General features: G+C 44.5%; 1 protein-coding gene across 4 annotated transcripts in view; it reads left to right on the plus strand.

The window, feature by feature from the left end:
- Nucleotides 1-19,222, plus strand: part of LOC116081738 (N-acetyllactosaminide beta-1,6-N-acetylglucosaminyl-transferase) — a 103,191-nt gene that overhangs the window by 55,570 nt on the left and 28,399 nt on the right. The window contains exon 2 of one of the 4 annotated variants that reach the window (XM_031358390.1): nt 3,174-3,534. The exons of 2 other annotated variants lie outside the window; for them this stretch is intronic. In XM_031358390.1, the coding sequence (XP_031214250.1) occupies nt 3,174-3,238 (65 nt within the window). In that variant the 3' untranslated portion in view covers nt 3,239-3,534. Of the gene's footprint in view, nt 1-3,173; nt 3,535-6,399; nt 7,867-19,222 lie in introns of those variants that run through there. One more of the 4 variants, XM_031358386.1, reaches the window with a different exon arrangement.

The raw sequence follows: 19,222 nt of genomic DNA on the forward strand, positions 1-19,222 counted from the left end.
AGAGAGAGAGAGAGAGAGAATGAGAATGAATGAGTTATCCACAAGCTTAAAACATCTACTCCCTGGCCCTTTTAGAAAGGACATTGCTAACTGATATGGTATGATGGGCGTATTTACCTGGAATTTTTGAAGAAAATGTTTGATTACTATTGTGAGTTTTCTAGATAACATAAGCCTCTCTCTCTCTCTCTCTCTCTCTCTCTCTCTCTCTGTCTCTCCCTCCCTCCCTCCCTCTGTCTCCTTCTCCCTCTTTCTCTCTCTCTCTTAAAAGATTTCTGTAGCTGTCTTCAGACACACTGGAAGAGGGTATCGGATCCCATTACAGATGGTTGTGAGCCACCATGTGGTTGCTGGGAATTGAACTCGGGACCTCTGGAAGAGCAGTCAGTGTTCTTAACCACTGAGGATCTCTCCAGCCCAAGCCTTACTCTCTTAAGCACAAAATGATTAGTTAAAAAATACAGCAGGGCTGAGGAGGAGCTCAGTGATAGGCTGTTTCCCTGGCATGCTGCCTGCCATTCATTGCTCAGCACTACCCCAAAATTTATTAGATATATTTCAAAATTGTGGGGTTTTGCTGTTGTTGTTGTTGGTGGTGGTGGTGGCGGTGGTGGTTAGAAAACAAGCTTAACTCACTTGATTTTTCTTCTATAAGTATCTAAAGAGGTCCTGGGGAATATAGCTCAGTTGGTAGAGTACTTGCCTGGCAAAGTTGGCTCATGCCTGTAATCCTAGCCCTTAGAAAATATAGGCAAAAGGATCAAAAATAGAAATGCATCCTTAGCTACTTAGTTCAAGGACAACCTGGGATGCAGGAGACTCTGTCTTAGAAACAAAACTGCAGCAGCAACAAAAAAATGTATGTGGATCCTAAGCCCTGGGCACAGGGACTCTGATGGGCTTTCAGAAGATGAAGATGGTCAACGAATTCCTGATAGGGAGATTTGATGAACGCAGGATGGTCTTTCCAGAGGTCAGGAGTCAGTTTGACTACATGTCTTGGAGATAGCCTCAGAAATAAATGTTCTTGGTGAAGTCACCCAGGTGTCTGTATAGCCCTGCTGAAGTAGATCAGCCATTAAAACCAGCCATCAGCATCAGCTTCTTGGACACAGAAGACAAGGGGGAGAAGCAGCCCAGAGGTCTGTCACCTGTCATAGGATGGGATGGGACCTAATGATCTTGCCATCTTTGCAGCCTGTCTGCATAGGACCAGTGGAGATGTTGGCTGAGGTAGAGTATTTAATATCCAGGCCACCACGACCACTTTAGTTTCCAATGGTGACAAAGTCTTGAACCTAGTCTAATGGCTGGTTTGGGTTTGCCTCCACTCCAGCTTCATCTTCAAACCTTATCCTTGAAGGGTGCCCACCGGAAAAAGCCAATAACGTTAAGACTCTCTGATGAGTGGCGAGAAAAGACTGGTCTCCTCCAGGGATGTGTTCTTTACATCCTTGGAACTTAGCATCCCAGCTTGATGATGGGAATCCATTCCTTTTCTTCACCTTTGCCTTTATGATCCCTGTGGCTTGTCCCTAGGCAGCCTCCACAGTCCAAGGAAGTCACCATGGTCCCCTGAGGCTACTGCTGAAGACTCTGTGACTTTTCAAGAGTAGGTCCCAGGAGCATCTGCTGTTGTTTTCTCAGGAAAGAAGAGAACTGCTTTTTCAAACAAAATGTGCAGAATCTTGTGTTTGTTTGTATTTCTGTTTTAGCCTTTGCACTCTGACTCTTTTTAGAGGAACATCTAGTGTTGATCCAGACCTGCTTGCATTGAGCTTCATGGTTTCCAAGTCCCTTCCCAGATAGAAATTTCCCTGTCTTTGTAAAGACTTGGGATGTTGGTCTTACAAAGTAGCAAGATGGGCATTGTAAGGAGACTTGGAAGCCAGACACAAGTGTAATCTTAGGTCTCGGGATGTTATATTCGGCATGGGTACCCCACTCTCGAAGAATCAGGAAGGAGACCGCTGCAATAACACGATGTTAATTTTTTAATTGAAACTAGTATACTAGGGTCACTCTGTATTCGGGACCAGAGCGACCCCAAGGAAACAAAGCTCTAAGTTTTTATACCATTTCAGAACAGAGTTTTACAGCTTACAACATGGGCTAGTTACAGTTTACAACATGGCTGGTTACACTTTATCTTCTTCATTGTTCTTTAGTTCCTATTGACCTTTCTCCTCTAGGTGAGGATTAGATACCTGTGATGCACAGGAGGGGTGGGGGGAATCCTCCCTCCAGGAGATGTCTCCTGGAAACATGCATTCCTTGGGGATGGGTGTTTGCTCTGTAAACTCCTCTAAAACCCTTTGTCTTAAGGATAAGTGGACTTCCTTGCGTTCTGGTATTTTTATGAGGTATCTCCGTTTTGCTTAATTTCTACAGGGAGGCTGAGTCAGAAAGATTGCTGAGTTTAAAGACAGCCTGGGTTACATAGGTGAATTCAAAACCAGTGTTGGCTTATATAAACAGAGCTTAAATAAATAGATGGTTCTGAGCCATGCCTTGGTGGCTCTTTAGAATACAAATGGTCTAAAGTGAGTCTGAAATTGAACTTGTTTCATTCTTGGGCCTGTTGCTCATAATAGCTGGCTATCAGCCAGTCTCACAGCCCTGCTTGGCTTTGAGAATGTTTGTTGTGATGATATGCAAGAGATGATATGCACAGCCTTAATCATAAGGCCCACTTCCAAAGACACTAACACTGCCTGAGTTTTGATGCATAGGTAGAACATGGTAAAACTGCCATCTAGAGGACCAAGTACAGGTGCGTGTGTGCTCACGTGTGCATGTGTGCGAGTGTACATGCATGTGTGTGTGTGTTTACTTTGATTTTAAAATCTATTAATTATCTGATAAAGTTTTGAAAGTGCCTGAGCCGCTCCAGTACAAGGCCCCTGGTTCCTTGTGGTGTCAGTTGCTAGCATGGCTGGTGAGCTGCTTGCTCTGTGGAGGAGGTAGTGAAGATTCTTAACCTCCTCCTCCAATGTCAACATAACTTGGCCTGGTGGTAGTCATATCTGCCAGCTCACTGCCTTGCCTTCCTGGCTCCACCAGCACTATGCTCTCTCACACCCCCGTACACAGGAGAGCACAGGCCTACCCATAACTCCTGATTACTATTTTGCTCGCTGAATAATTTCCCGCTTTCTTTCTGACTTTTCCAGTGGAAGAGTTAGCAGTTGCTGGACAGACGAAACTGAAGCCTCCCGTACAGAACAGGATAGAGTGAACTTGAACAAGGTCAACTCAGGATTCAACCTGTGCCTGAGTAGAGTCTGGCTGGGAAGGATGCTTGTGTTGTATGGTAACGGTAGGGCAGCCATGATCAAGCACAATTAATTCTACCCTTCAAAGTAGCCAGCAGGGAGAGAGAGGGCTCCTAACAGAAATGATGACTGTTGAGCAATGTAAGATACTGTGATGTAACATGGAGATATACTGAGTAACAATACTGTGCTGTGCATATGCAAATATTACATCAGTTAATAAATAAACATTTCCTTGGTTCTGTAGCCGAGGACCACACCCAGAGTCTCAATCGTGTTCTGCCTTCCTTAACTAAAATCCCCATGAGATTAATGAGAAGTCCTTTTGGTCACACCTCTCAGGCTATGACTGCTCAGTTCTTTGTTGGTGGGTAGACCCAACCATGGGCGCAGTTTGTTATCCTTCTTCTGTGTCTTTGTGACCATAGAGGTTATCCTGAGCCACAGAGAGGCAGGATACAAAATGCTCACGTGAGGACAGTTTTTTAGTAGTTATATCCAACTAGAGTAAACAGAGCAGAAATAATGTCCTTCTTGGAAGTTAATAGCTCCACTTTCCCAATCATTTGCTAGAAGGAGAAGGAGAAGAAGAAGAAGAAGAAGAAGAAGAAGAAGAAGAAGAAGAAGAAGAAGAAGAAGAAGAAGAAGAAGAAGAAGAAGAAAACCTGGTTGGTTACCATGGAGGTCAGGCAAAACAAACCTCCTTAGGCTAGCCAATAAAAAGATATCACAGATTCCTCTCAGTCCATCAGAGCTGGGCAGACATGCCAGGGCAAACTGCAGAAGTGAGAAGTGGTTGTTGAAGTATGGTTTTGGTTTGGCGCGCAGGGCCGGGGAGTTTACCATGGCTTTAAACCATAAATCATGTGGCAACACCCCAGCTTCCACTCTACCTCCACCCCCAAATTCTTGAATTCACTTTACTTTGGCATCCATCAGCACTCCCTGTGTAAGATCAGGTTGAGACAAAGGAAAGGAACAAAATTGGAACCTCTAACTTCCCCTTTGCCATTAGCTACAGCGTAGCCAAGGCTGTACTTTCCGTAAAGGAATGAAGCCAGCAGAATGGTCTGTTCAGGTGTTCCCCTTATATAGCTGTGTGTGTGTGTGTGTGTGTGTGTGTGCATGTGTGCATTTGTGTGTGTGTGTGTGTGTGTGTGTCTGTCAGTGATAAAGGAAGAAAAGGAGTTTTGTTTAGTTGTTTTTGTGTGATTGTTTGCTTGCTTGAGACAAGCTTTCTCTATGTAGCCTCAACTGTCCTCAAACTTTCTATGTAACCCAGGTTGGCCTCAAACTCACAGGGATCTGCCTGCCTCTGCCTCTGGAGTTCTGAGATGAAAGGTTTTCAACACCATACCTAGCTTGATTGTTTTTCTGAGAAAAGGATCTCATTTATAGCGTGGGCTAGCCTAGAGCTTGGAATTTACAATCTTCCTGTCTCAGCCTCTCAAGGGCTGTGGTTACAGGTTTGCACTGCCACACCCTGTTAAGAGTAATGCTTGAGTTCTAGTGAGTTCTGCGGATTCAATAGCCCAATTAAAAGCCTTAAGGTAAATGTGTTCTTTTACATTATTAAGAACAGAAATCAAGCCAGGCAGTGGTGAAGAACACTTTTAGCCTCAGATTGGATTTATCACATTATAGGCAGTGCGTATTTCCCGTCATATCCAGACTGAGTAGCTTCTATAAGACAGGAAGTCTTATTCAGTTTCTTACTCCCCTAACACAAGTCTTTAATCCCAGCACTGGGGTGGCAGAGGCAGGTGGATCTCTGAGTTCAAAGCCAGCCTGGTCAACAGAATGAGTTACAAGACAGCTCAGACTACACAGAGAAACTCTGTTTGGAAAATAAAAAGAGCAGAAATCAAGTTATCTGTTCATTAGCAGGATCAGGAATGCAGGCTATTTTTCAAAAGAGGAGAAAGCATAGCAGAAGCAGTACTTCCTGAATTCAGACTCAGCCAGTGGCCAGCTTCCTTCTAAGGGGTGAGCAGGAGCAGTCTCATTTGATCGTTTGGACAACCTTGTGAAATAGGTGCTGCAGCTAGGCCTTTTTATCTGCCATCTCATAGAGGGAGGACCTGTTGTTTTCAGAGGCAAGGAATTTCTCCCCAGTCCGTGTTCGAGTTTAGGAGTTAGAGAGAAGACTGGCTTCCACATCTGGATGTGGGCACCGTGGACTGTTGAGTGGCCATGAAAAGACCATTGTAGATTTCCTCACCTGTAAATCAAAGAAATTATGTTTGGTGATCTCAGAGGTCCCTGTTTGTCAGCATTCCAGATCTATCTCGACTATTCCAAATCAATCTTGAGGGTAGCTACAATGAATGTCGAAGAGTGCAAAATGGGGCAGGAAGGGAGTGACTTAGGCACCCAGCATTTTCTTGACTTGAGCAGATGCCAAAGTCTCTAGATGCATTCCGTCTAGAAACCTAGCAATGGGGCCAGCCTTCCTCCCCCCCCCCCCCAAAGCCCTCCGAATTCTCTGTGAGCTGTCTGGCCACGGGGTGCACAGGTAATCTAAGAGAATTCCAAGCCTTGTAACCAGACCTGCTCTTCCTGGTTTCCCTGAGTCACAATGACTGATACTTCCAGGAATTTTACAACGGCCCAGAAACATTTGTTCTTTCTTCAGAATCCCGGAAGAGGGAGAGTTGAGTGTATGGGAAAGAGACTAGAGAAGCCAGAAGTTTTATAGAAGGACCACAAATTTGATGGCATCTTAATGTTAAAGGACTAAGTAGCTAGGTGCTCAAATATTGCAAATAATACTGTGTTGACAGTTCTAGACATCTGAAGCTCTCTGTGTGAAACGGAAACCAATGGCTATCACATTTCGACATAGCATGCAAACAAAGGTGTGTTTACTCCCTTGCATGTCCTCAGCTCCGACCCTCTAGTTTGAGAAATCTCCTTGTCCAGGTGTCCCACGGTTTGATTTTTAGTTCCCTCTTCTCATAGTCTGAGTAGGCACAACACATCTGAATGATTTAGTCCAGCAGACCTCACCGCAAAGGTTTTTTTTTTTTTTTTTTTCCTTTCTGGTGATTATCTATTTAGACGTGTTGTAATGCCCTTTCCCCGTATCTATGTCTCTGCCCAGGGGCGGAGATAACACTGAAATGAAAAAATAAACAATGAGAAAGAAAGAAGAGAAACACGGAGGAGCTGTTGCGCTATACTCTCCCACAAAGTGAGGCCAGAAAAACTGATCCACCTCTTCTAGGAGATGAGGGAAAAGAGCAGCTTAGTCTGACGGAGGGGAGGTGGGTGGGGCTGACGCTTGAAGTAGTCGGTTCCAGGTCTCGTCACTCTGTCCCTGAAAGCAGCCGGCTGGAGGCACCTCTAGCTTTTCGTATGCAAACGAAGAGGTTTCCCTAGCTGGGCGGGGCTGAGCTCCTGCCCGCCGGGATTCGGCTCCTAGGGGCTTCTAGTTTCAGATGCGAATGAGCCTTGGGAAAGCTGCCCAACTCCAGCCGGTCCCGGAGGATGGGCCAGTCTCAGACACACTGGAGACCCACGCCTTGAGAACCGGAGAGCTCAAGCCCGCATCTGTGCGGGAGAAGCCGGCGAAACTGGAGGAGCCAGATCCGCCTCTCGCGCCTGGCCTTTCAGAACTGTGGTCACTTCTCAGTCTCCGGTGATAATTCTTCCCACCTGGAACTGAAAATAATGAGCCTACGCAGGAAAGTTTTCGCTTTCAGTGCGCTCAGCGTGGTGATTTTTGTGGTTTTTTATCACAGCCAGCTAAGCCTGCCCAACCTCTACCAGCGGCTCAACAGCTCCAGCGAAAGGACGTCTGTCATCGCCTGTGATTACGGCTTGCAAAATCATACGCTCTTCGTGACGGGGGACACATTACCACATCCTTTAGAAAGACTCTCCTGTCCTCAGTACCAGATCCAGAGCCACTATATTACCAGTCCCCTGTCGGAAGAAGAGGCTGCCTTTCCCCTGGCCTACATCATGGTGATCCATAAAGACTTCAACACTTTCGAGAGACTCTTCAGAGCCATTTACATGCCCCAGAATGTCTACTGCGTGCACGTGGATAGTAAGGCGACAGAGACCTTCAAAGAAGCGGTGCGGCGGTTAGTGAGCTGTTTCCCCAATGCCTTCCTGGCCTCTAAGATGGAACGGGTGGTCTATGGTGGCTTCTCCCGGCTCCAGGCTGATCTGAACTGCATGAAAGATCTGGTGGCCTCCAAGGTCCCCTGGAAATATGTCCTCAACACCTGCGGGCAGGACTTCCCTTTGAAAACCAACAAGGAAATAGTTACCTATCTGAAAAGATTTAAGGGGAAAAACATAACTCCGGGAGTGCTGCCTCCTGAGCATGCAGTTGGACGGACTAAATACGTGCACCAAGAACGTAAAGGCAGAGGCGGATATTTTGTGCAAAAAACAGATAAATTAAAGACTCCGCCTCCACACCAACTGATCATCTACTTTGGCACAGCCTATGTGGCCCTCACCTGGGACTTTGTCAACTTTACCCTGAATGACGAAAGGGCCATTGCTCTCTTAGAGTGGTCTAAAGATACCTATAGCCCTGATGAACATTTTTGGGTGACACTCAATAGGATTCCAGGTCAGTGCCAAATAGTCGTTGACGATTCTTCTTTAAATTGCATACTTATTCTTTCTTTTTAGACTGCAGGTGTGTGTGGAGGTCAGGACAGCTCGTGGAAATCATTCTCTTCTTCCACCACATTGGTGCCAGTGCTCGAAAGCATGTCAGGCTGGGTGGCAAGGGCATTTATCTGCCCATTCATTTCAGTGGCCCCGTTGCTCAGAACTCTTACTGAGTTCCGAGAACTGACTCATTGAAATTACTTGAAAAAAAGTTTAGGTCCTTGAAAATGATGAGTGTGCATGCTTTTATTGACAGTTCTGTGCTGCCCCTGTGGTCTTATAAATATCCAACAACAAGCAGTGACCTAAGGAGTATCCCAGGAACTGGGCAAGCTGTCGGGTTTTCAGCACATCTGTGTAATTAACACTGGTCATAGTCCTTGATAAGGACTGAAGCCCTCAAGGCTGGGAGATAGACTTTAAAAAAATTAGTCATTCTAGAACATATGACGGCGTTAGTCGCTGAGCACCCAAAATGTTCATGCAACATTGTGGGTGGGGCTGCTTTCTGGCACTTCGGAAATCTCTTTAGATGTTCACAAAGGCAGCCTTCTGATTCACTCTGGTACTCAGGTCTCAATTAATCTCTGTTGAACAAACCTAGCGCAGAGACTTTGTTGCCTAGAGGAATGGGTAACGGAGTAGAAACTGACAGTAGAAACTGACGCACGGGAGACATAATAGAATCCTCAACTTTCAGGTTGCAGTAATTTCTTATTTGCAATTCCTGTTTACAGACTTGGGGGAAGTCTTTTTGATGGTTTATGGTGACATGGAAATGAGGCCAGGGTATACTGCGAGGCTGCAGGTGGATGATAGTAACAAACTCCCTCTTTGATTCAAACCTGGGCTGCTTTTCAAAATCGCTTCCCATAAGTTGTGCGAGCTGCAATGGGAATGTCCCAGTATGCTGGTTTCCAGTATTGCACCATGTGGCTTGTGGGTGTCAGTTCTAGGTAAAGATGTCTCTATGCTTGCCATTCTGGAATAGTTGCTGGCTCTTTCTGAGTGGCAGCCTTGTCTTTGGCATGCTCTTGCATGCTGTTGGAAGCTACCTTCATATCTAAAAGTGGGCTCCACGCAGTTAGACAAATTTAGATCTCTGATAATTCTGCATTCCTAATAGCTGAACTAGAAGGGTGATCACAGAACTCGCCTGTGAGGCAGAAAGTGGACAGGCTTGGTGGCTGAGGACAGATACATAGACTGTCCTATGAGAGTTTATTTCAGAGATGCCACAAAGATCACAAAGATTTCAGGTCACAAAAATTCCCAGGAGGAGGAGGAGTAAGCGACATTCATTATGGTGCCTTAGTAACTCTGTTCCACCCATTTCTTTTTTTTAAAGAGCTGTATTGTGTGCCTGCTTATGATGTATGTATGGAGGCCCACATATGGAGATCAGAGGACAGCTTTATGGAGTTCCTTCCATGGATTGAACTCATAGCATTAGGCCTGTGCTATCAGGCAGCAAGACCTATACCTGCTGAACTTCATGCCAGTCGGACCAATTTCTGTTTGGAACACATGGAAATGTTCTGCACGTGGCCTCTGGGATTGTTTTCATTGTACAGTTTGTACCAGATGTTAGGGTTTGTCTTCCTTATCTCTGTGTGCTCGGGAATGGACCCTTGGTCCCAGGTTAAGCTGGGATCTGGCCCTAGATGGAAGGAGCGTGGAGTTTCAACTGTTTCTGTTGCTGCAGGAAAAAAGAAGGAATAATAAATCCTTTCTTCTTTGCTGCATATCAGAAAGAAATCTTCTACCAGAAAGGACAAAGGATTAGGGAAAATGAGGAGGATTATGGAAGTAAGCTGTCTGACCTGGAAATAAGGTTAGCAAGTGTGTGTGTGTGTGTGTGTGTGTGTGTGTGTGTGTGTGTGTGTTGGAAGACAGCAAACACAAGAAGCTTGTCAGGTGTCAGGGTCACTGTGTTAACTAGAGTCATAAGGTATCCTTTTTGGAATTAAGTATCACCAGTCCCTACAGACTACTGTGCCAGTTTCCTGGTGTCCCCATCGCTAATAGGCCTTGCTCTGGCTCCTCTTCTCTAAGCCTGCCAGCAGACATGGGGAGTGTCCCCTCAGTGAACATTCTCAGGGCGTGGAAGTGGGTCCAGCAACTGGGCCAAGATACTATGCATTGCATAATCCCTGTGACAATAAGAGAGATGGAGCTTGTCCTTCTGTCATGTGTCACTTCCCCATCACTGTGGTGTGTGTCCTGACCTCATGTTTCACTCTTACAAGACTTTGAGAATCAAGAAACAGGAGCAAAGTTGTCCAATTCTGTCTCTTCCCCTCCCTGATGATCCACCCCTTATCTCTACCCTAACCCCCACAGTAGATGAAAATGCCATCAAACTGGTCATGATTCTGAAAGGAGATATTGGAAGCCAGGAAGTGGATCTATGAGGAATTTCACAGGAAATGATTGACTTAAGCTGTAGCGAGTCACTATCGTTTAACTGCACCAAGCTGGCTGGGTCAGCACTATCCACACAGTGAATGCTCTTTAGGGAGAAGGATTTTTTGTTTTGTCACTATGCTCTGCATTTGTAGGATGCTCTCAGTAATAAATACAGAAACCTCTCCCTCTCTCCTTCTCCCTCTCCCCTCCCTCTCTCTCCCACCTCACCCTCTCTTCTGTCCTCCTCTCTCTTCCTCTCCCCCCCCCTTCTGTTTTTATTTAGAGAGGATTTTATTTAGTACAAGATGGCCTGAGGATGACCTCGGAGTTTAGGTTCTTCTTCCTCTACCTCAGAGGCTGGGGCTGCAGGCTTCTGATTTTGTGCTTGCTTTATGAGTTCCTAGGGATCAGAACCCAGGGCTTTGTGCATGGTAGAAAGGCACTCTGGCCAACTGGGCTACATGCTGGCTCCAGGAGATCTTTGTAAAGAGGAGAGAAAATGAGGTGGCTTGTGGCCATCACTCTCACCTAGAATGGAAAAGAAATCTTTACAAGTAATGAGTTCCCTTCCTTTATCTTTTAATTGTAGTGTTTGAGAGCAAGCACGTTCTGCTGCACGTCAGGAGACAGGCTTTAGTTCTCTGGGGGTGGGATGGGGGATGGAACAGAAGTTGTCAGGCTTGGTTGGCAGCAAGCTCCTTTACCTGCTGAGCAGTCTCACTGGCCTGAGCTATATTGACTCCATGTTTTCAGGCGTCAACAGTTCCTTTAGTTCTTCACTGTGCCAAGCACTGTCCTATGTGCTAAAGGTGCACCCAGAAGCCAGAAGACACAACTCCAAAGTATTAAAGTTTGCAGAGCTGATGGATGAACATTGTTTGTGGTTTTGTTGTGAAGCTAATGTCATTCCCACCTCAACCCCTCACATGGTTTTGCTTTGCTTCCCACACCCTCCCCGCCCCGGTGGTGGGGAGAAGCTTCGGATTTGTTTGATTAGACTAGAGAGATGGCTCCATGGTTCAAAGCACTGGCTGCTCTTTCAGAGGTTCTGAGGTCAGTTCCCAGCATTCACATGATGGCTCACAACCATCAATTGCTATAGTTTCATGGGATCAGATGACCTCTTCTAAGGCATAAGTAGATGGACATATAGACAATATTCATATACATAAAGTAAATAAGTCTTTAAAATACATTTTTATAGTTGCCTTTCAAAAATAGGGACTAGTAGTATATCTCAGGGACCAGAGTATCTGCTCATCATACCCAAAGCCTGCGCTTCAATTCTCAACACAAGAACTTAACTTTAAAAACACAAAGGAATGGGCTGGCAAGATGGCTCAGTGGGTAAGAGCACTGACTGCTCTTCTGAAGGTACTGAGTTCAGATCCCAGCAGCCATATGATGGCTCCCAATCACCCATAACGAGATCTGACGCCCTCTTCTGGTGCATTTGAAGACAGCTACAGTGTATTACGCCTGAGCGAGTAAGCGGGGCAGAGGGAGAGGGGCCGTCCTGAGTTCAATTCTCAGCAACCACATGATGGCTCACGGTCATCTGTACAGCTACAGTGTACTCATACACATAAAATAAATAAATCTTTAAAAAAAACACACAAAGGAAAAACTATTCAAAGGTTTGGCATTGTGAAGATTGTGATCTGTCAGCTGCTAAACTTAGTGTTACCTTGAAATTCCTTCCATGGATGTTTAATTTTTTTTTTTTTATCTAATACCACTAACAAAATACCATATAGGAAACCCCACAAGTAAATGCTTTATAAGCTCACTACAAATATAAGCCAGTAAAAAAACAAAAACTAAAACCTGAAAAACAGTCTTTGTTTTAGGCGCCCTGCTGTCTTTTGGGAACAAAATTCTACATAATGTAGTCATTATTTAAATAGGTGGTAGGCAGACACTGTGAGGAGCTATTTTAAATTCAAAAGCCAATTACTTATTTAAAATCATTTTAAAGTCTCTGTTCTGGGAGGCTTGGTGACAGGGGAACTTTTATCCCAGTGTGCCACGGTGGTAGGTGTGAAATGCAGTCAGGCAGCCTTGTGAATACTTTCCATTCCTGCTCCAGGCTTTTTGATGGTTTCCCATTGTCTTCAGGGTCATGACCTTCACAGCAGCTTGACCTCCACCCCTGAGCCCCACCCCTTCTCCTACCCCCATCTCTTTGTATAAAATGACTCGAACTTGGTACTCCAACCACTACTTGACCTGACATGTCTGCTTTGACCTGTCAACATCTCCTCACCCCCACCTCCTCAGCACTTGAGCACCTAAGAGCAAGGGATGCGACAACCATCTCTGTGTTCCCGGTCATTGCTGCACACTGAGACGTGTCACTGTGCTCACAGAAAATTCAGAGGTGATAAGAGTTTCAGGAAGGTCAGTTAAAGATTGGGAATAGCATAAAACCCTGTTTGTGGGAATAAGTTTTCATTCGGGAGAGGTGAGAATGAAACGTCACTTGGTGATCAGTTCTAATCAGGCAAACAAATGGTATCTATCAATGAGGTAGAGAGAGCGAGGCACATTTAGTAAGCTCCAAAATTCCAGATGGAATGCAGAGGGGACAGGGGACTTTGTTAGATAATATGGTTCTCAAGAGCCACCCTAGGACTGTGGCGCAGTTTGCATTTGATGCCAAGACCAGGGCATCAGTAGGCCACGCATGCGATGCCTCCGCCGAGTTTCAGCATCACCAATACCTGCACCTGCGTTGAGTTTCTCCCACACCCAGCTGTGTCACCACCACTGGTACTACCATTCTGGGCTACTCCATGCAGTGGATGTTCTTGGTTTAATTTGAAAATGCTCTGTAATGCTGGCTTAGGAAAGAAACCAAGACTGTGTAAGGTTAAAAAAAGACCATGCCCAAACATTAAATTAATGTTTAAATTAAAAGAAAATTAAAACATCCCCCCAGGTGTAGCATTGAATAGCATAGACAATGATTGTGCTCTCTCCATATAGGTTACTGAGGCCTATAAAAGGGCGTGGCTGGATCAGTCCCAGTCCTTCTCAGAGCATGTTCTGTATTCTCTGTGCATCCACTCAGATTTAGAATGTAGTTGTTGCCGGGCGGTGGTGGCGCACGCCTTTACTCCCAGCACTTGGGAGGCAGAGGCAGGTGGATTTCTGAGTTCGAGGCCAGCCTGGTCTACAGAGTGAGTTCCAGGACAGCCAGGGCTACACAGAGAAACCCTGTCTTGAAAACCAAAACCAAAACCAAACAAAACAAAACAAAAAACTAGAATGTAGTTGTTAGAAGACCAGAGGATGCAATCGCTCATGTCCACTGTCCTCATGGCTGAGAATTATAGCACCCATGGCCCAGGAGAGAAACAGACTTTAGTCAGCAGCTCCAAACAATCAGGTCTGGTTTTGTGTCTAGAAGATCATTGCTTTCTCAATGTGGAAATAAAATCAATACAGTTAAAGGAGAGATTTCATAAATTGTGATTCCATGAATTTCTATCTACAGAATACTTTCAAAATATCATTTTTTTTCTGCATAGCTAGATAACATCAAATTTATGTAATAAAAGGAGAACATGATTTCAAAATACTGCATTGGTGATGTGGACCCGTTTGGCTTGTTCTTCTTCTTAATTAAGAGGCTGTAGTCTCTCTCTCTCTCTCTCTCTCTCTCTCTCTCTCTCTCTCTCTCTCTTTCTCTCTCTCTCTCGTTTGTTTGTTTGTTTGTTTTTGAGACAGGTTTTCTCTGTATAGCCTTGGCTGTCCTGGAACTCACTTTGTAGACCAGGCTGGCCTCTAACTCAGAAATCCGCCTGCCTCTGCCTCCCAAATGCTGGGATTAAAGGCATGTGCCACCACTGCATGCAGAGACTCTTGTCTGGCTACAAATCCAGGTTAGGCTCATGACTGTCATGGGGGAAGATTTGTATCTGCAATGTTCCCAGGTCTTTCATAATCTAGACTCAAGCATCTAACACAGTCAAAATGCTGATAGAAAAATCCCTAGATAGGTCACAGTAGCTTTGGATAATCCAACTGTGTTGACCTCTTGGCTATTTGTAGAATCATTGTAATTGTTCCAGCCTTGGGCTCCAATAAAAGATATGACTAGCACTCCTGTAGTGGAGGGGTTGTGCCCAAGCATCTGTGCTCTCTACCCAGCCCCTCATTCTCTACTTCTTAATAAAATCTTGCTTACCCTTCAAAAATTAGATTTAAATATATCTATTTTATTAAGTATAATTACATTATTATTGGACAAGAGAGGGTAATAGAGTGCATGTGACTTCAAAAGAGGAGGAGGGACAACTTGGGGGGAGGGATGGGACCAGCAAGTGTAGAGTAAAGGGGTAGGGGGCCAAGTAAGAAAAAGTATAAACATGTACAGGTGAAAATGCCACATTTCCTTATCTACTGATTTGACATTCTATTAGTTGTTTTTATTCTCTCTTATTTAGCATTCTAACTAAAATTAAAATGAAAAAATAATATATAAATATTTATGAAGAGGGTTTGGTAGGCTGAATAGTGTATTTACCCGAAATATATGTATTTCATAGTTAACGGTCCAACGAGATGGCTCAAGGGGTAAAGGCTGTTGATCTGAATTTGACCCCCAGGACAGGTGTGATGGGAGAACCAACTTCTAGAAGCTGTCTGCTGACCTCCATATGTGAACTGTGACATATTTGCACATGCTCTCTCACTCGCTCTCTCTCACACACACACATACACAAAACACACACACACAAAATAAGTAAATGTAGTAAAAATAGATCCGTAAATATTAACATACCCTACATAGCTTAACTAAGGATTTCTTTGAATCGTGAGACTAAAGAAAACATTTTTTGTTTCAAGCCAAGTGGGAAAAAGAAGGTTTTGGAACCAGAAAAACATGTTTTAAATCCCTCTTCCCAGTGTTTGCTAAACAATACTAGCCTAAGATTCTGTTTACACTTAGGGTGAGTCTTCTGTGGTGGTGGTGGTCACAACACTCAGTTACCAAGAAGCGCCTGTAGTCTGGGGGTCAGTCCACCTCAGAAGCCCCACAGAGCCTTTATGACACAGGTTTCTGGGTTCCTGCTTTCATGGACTCATTTGCAGTGAGCGCTATGGAGTTCCTTCTCTGGCACACATCCTTTGCAGACACTGGCACATCTCGACCTGCAGCAGCTTCTGTTTCTGTCCGGCAAGAGACTGGGAAAAGGCAGCCGAGAACCAGAAGGAAAGCCAGCTTCTATAAAGAGACGCTCCCCGACCGCGTGCGCTAAGCTTTAGAGCAGCCATGAAAAAGGAAAGGCTTGTTGACCACGCTGGCAGACTTCATGACCGGCGTGTACAAGTGACTGATGTGGATGCTATCATTATTGAAGAGGTGTTGTATAAATGCCATGGTGAGTTTTAGTTCTGTCTCTGGCATCACAGGGGCCTTGCCTTAACTATCTATCTGAGTTTGATCCCAGTGTGGAAGGAGAGAACAAACCTCTGAAAGTCGTCATCTGACATCCTACTTCTCAGTAGCTCAAGAGCAACCATCCACACATACCCACACACAGCTTAGATGGATGGATGGATAGATAGATAGATAGATAGATAGATAGATAGATAGATAGATAGATAGATAGATAGATAGATACATACATACATACATACATAGATAGATACATAGATACATAGATGCATAGATGCATAGATGCATAGATACATAGATACATAGATACATAGATGTTTAAAAAAGAATCTTTAAAAAGAACAATGAGCACACAATACCTACTGACTAGCACAGATAAAGAAAGTCCAAAAATGACCTAAAATCCCTATATTCTGAAGACATTGAAAAACAGCAATAGTTTTTTCTTGTTTTCACTACCAAAGGATGCCTGTGTCATGGCTTACCCACAAAGTAAAATTAGGTGTAGATACCGCCAAAGAAAAACAGAGCAGAGATCCAGGCAAATTCTTTTGACTGCTTTGACTTCCTTGAATCTTATTGACGTGAACTTTAAGGCTCTTAAAAGCCCTATTGAGTCAGTACCACACAGCAGCGCCTTAGTCACTAGAACAGTGTGTCCACGCCAGCCCAAAGAATAAAAAATGGCTGCGGTATCTTGCGGTTTCTTCTGAAATCATACCGCATAAAAGGAACAGGAACTGAAGGTAACTGACAGCTTTATTTTCTTTAGTTTCAGAAAAAGACGTGTTTGTGTAGAACATAACAATTGCTTGGAACAGGAAATTTACACGGCTTGGAAGCATCACAGAGCTCTTTCCATGATGATTTGGCTCACACTTGGAGGTTCCAGTCCACCACGGTGGGAAAAGCACTGTACAAGAGAACCCTGAGATAGCTTTGCATCCATCCACAGTCAGAGAAAAAAGAGCGAAGAAGTGCTTCGGTTCAGCTCACTTCCTATTTATTTATTTTAATTTTTCAGATTGTAATATTACAACATTTCTTCCTTCCATTTTCTTTCTTTAAATCCTCCCGTGTGCCCCTCCCCACTCTCCTTCAAATTCATGACCTCTTGTTTCACTAACTCTGTGTGTGTGTGTGTGTGTGTGTGTGTGTGTGTGTATGCGCGCGCGTGCGCACTCAAGTACACATGTATATTCCTGTTAGTCTGTATAATGTTACAAAGGTTTTCAGGGCTGACCTTTGTCACTAGGCACTCAGTTGGTGTACTCTTTCCAGTGGTGTACCACTAATTCTGCCCCCAGCGTCACCCAACTGCCTGTAGTTCTCTTTGTATGTGGTTGAAGCTTCTTGGGAGGAGGGGGTGTCCTGTCTAGTTTGGCATGTCCCTTAGTGTCAGCTTTGTTTGTGCAGTCATGGTGGTGAGACTTCATGGGTGTAGCTTTTGAAGTTATGAGGAGACACAATCTCAAAGCAAACTTTCTCTGGTCCCCTGGCTCTTAGAATCTTTTCACCCTCTTTTACAGTGTTCCTCGAGCCTTTGAGAAGCATTGTAGTTGGTAGATGCATTCGTTGGGACTAGACTCCCAACTCTGCACTTTGATTGGTGGTTGTCTTAGGGGTTTTATTGCTGTGAAGAGACACCAAGACCATTCCAAAGAAACATTTCCAACTCTTCCAAAGAAAAACATTTAATTGGCCTGGCTCACAGTTTTGGCTGTTCAGTCCATTATCATCATGGCAGGAGGAAGCATGGCAGTGTTCAGGTAGACATGGTGCTGGATGGAGGACCCGAGAGTTCTACGTCTCGGTCGGAAGGCATCCAGGAGAGGAGTCTCTTTCCACACTGATCAGAGTAGAGCATTGAGACCTCAAAGTCCATGCCTAAAGTGACACATTTCCTTCAACAAGGGCACACTTCCTAATAGTGCCACTTCCCATGGGCTAATGAGCACCTTCAAACCACCACAGTTGTGGTTTTCAATAGTGTTTTTTTCTGTCTGTTGCAAAGAGAAGTTTCCTTGCTGAGGTATAAGGACAAATGTTTATAGGTCGCTGATAAGGATTATTCTGGTTTAATTGATCAGTGGTTGTAGATTCTCCTCTGAAAACCATGACTTCACAGGAACTCAGTACTTGGCTAGGTTTCCAGTACCAGGCATGGGTTCCCTCTTGTTGAACACATCTTAAGTCTGATCAGAGAGTTGTTGATTAGTGCCCAGTGATGTGTATCACTCAGACACTCTTCAGGTTACCGTGTCATGCTGCTCACTGTTGTGGCTCAGAGGTATCATAGCTAAAGAGAACTGTTGGTTGCTTCCCTCCTTTGGAAGTTTGTATCATGCGTTCTGGTACCATGAAAGCTGGTCCTCAATGGGAAGGAATTCAGGTCAGTTGAAGCTCAGGAGCCTTTAGGCCCTGTGTCTGAATTGCATGGAGTTCTCAGCAATAGAGACTTAGAGTCCACTTCTGGGGGTAGCCAAGGCAACAGCAATAGGTTACGTGTTTTGGGGGTTGCTTATACAGCCAACAACTCAAAAGAGGGCTGATATTGGTGGTTTTGTTATGTGGTCTTTGGATCTTGGAGGGAACATTTCTGGTTTGTTTGTTATTGTTATTGTTGTTGTAGTTGTTTTTAAATAGTTAATAGTGTGATCCCTTGTGGCTTTTTCAGACATCCTTATTGTTATGTAACCTCCCTCCCCACTTCTGTACTTATCTCCCTCTCTCTGGAGAGCATATCCTCTCTTCCTATTTTCTCATCAGGCCTCGTGTCCTGCTCTTGCTCCTTACCCTCTCCCACCTTCCTCTGTGTTTATTCTCCTCCCCACTAAAGATCCCCCCTTTTCCTTGTTCTTGGTTGCATCGCTTGTACCCTGCCATCTCCTGAGATTTCCCCCTAACTCCCCTAGCTCTGCCATGGCCTTGTTTTACTTTCCTGATTTCTGTAATCACCACAGGCTCTGATGGACTCACAGCTGAAGATTCGATTGGAAGCTAAGAGCTTCCAATGAGAGAGAACATTCAACATTTGTCTTGCTGGGCCTGGGTTACCTCCCTCATTGTGGTCTCACTTGCTCTCCTTTATATAGTTCAGGATCCCAGCCAGTGGGGCCATCTTCCAGATGATTATAGGTCTCATTAAGTGGACAACTGAGACACTGTAATTTTGTGTATGTGTGTTTGTATGTATGTGAGTGTGTGTGTGTGTGTGTGTGTGTGTGTGTTTCAAAAATAAAACTGAAATACTAACTCAGTGCATGGCTGTAAGGTTATCAGTTGTATTTTTTAGTTGTAGTAGAATATTCAGTATAAAGAAGTATAAAAAAGATACCCTTAAATACCATACTGCCCTTAATCCCACTCTCTTCCCCAATACTCCAAGAATGTGGTAACCAAGAGAATGGAAATCTTAAGCAGAATTCTGACTCTCCTAACTCATAAAGAGCTATTCTTGAAGACTGAAATTTAAAGGAGGAGAAGGAGGAGGAGG

Source organism: Mastomys coucha, unplaced genomic scaffold (assembly GCF_008632895.1).
Source record: "Mastomys coucha isolate ucsf_1 unplaced genomic scaffold, UCSF_Mcou_1 pScaffold7, whole genome shotgun sequence".
In the NCBI taxonomy this organism is placed as follows: domain Eukaryota; kingdom Metazoa; phylum Chordata; class Mammalia; order Rodentia; family Muridae; genus Mastomys; species Mastomys coucha.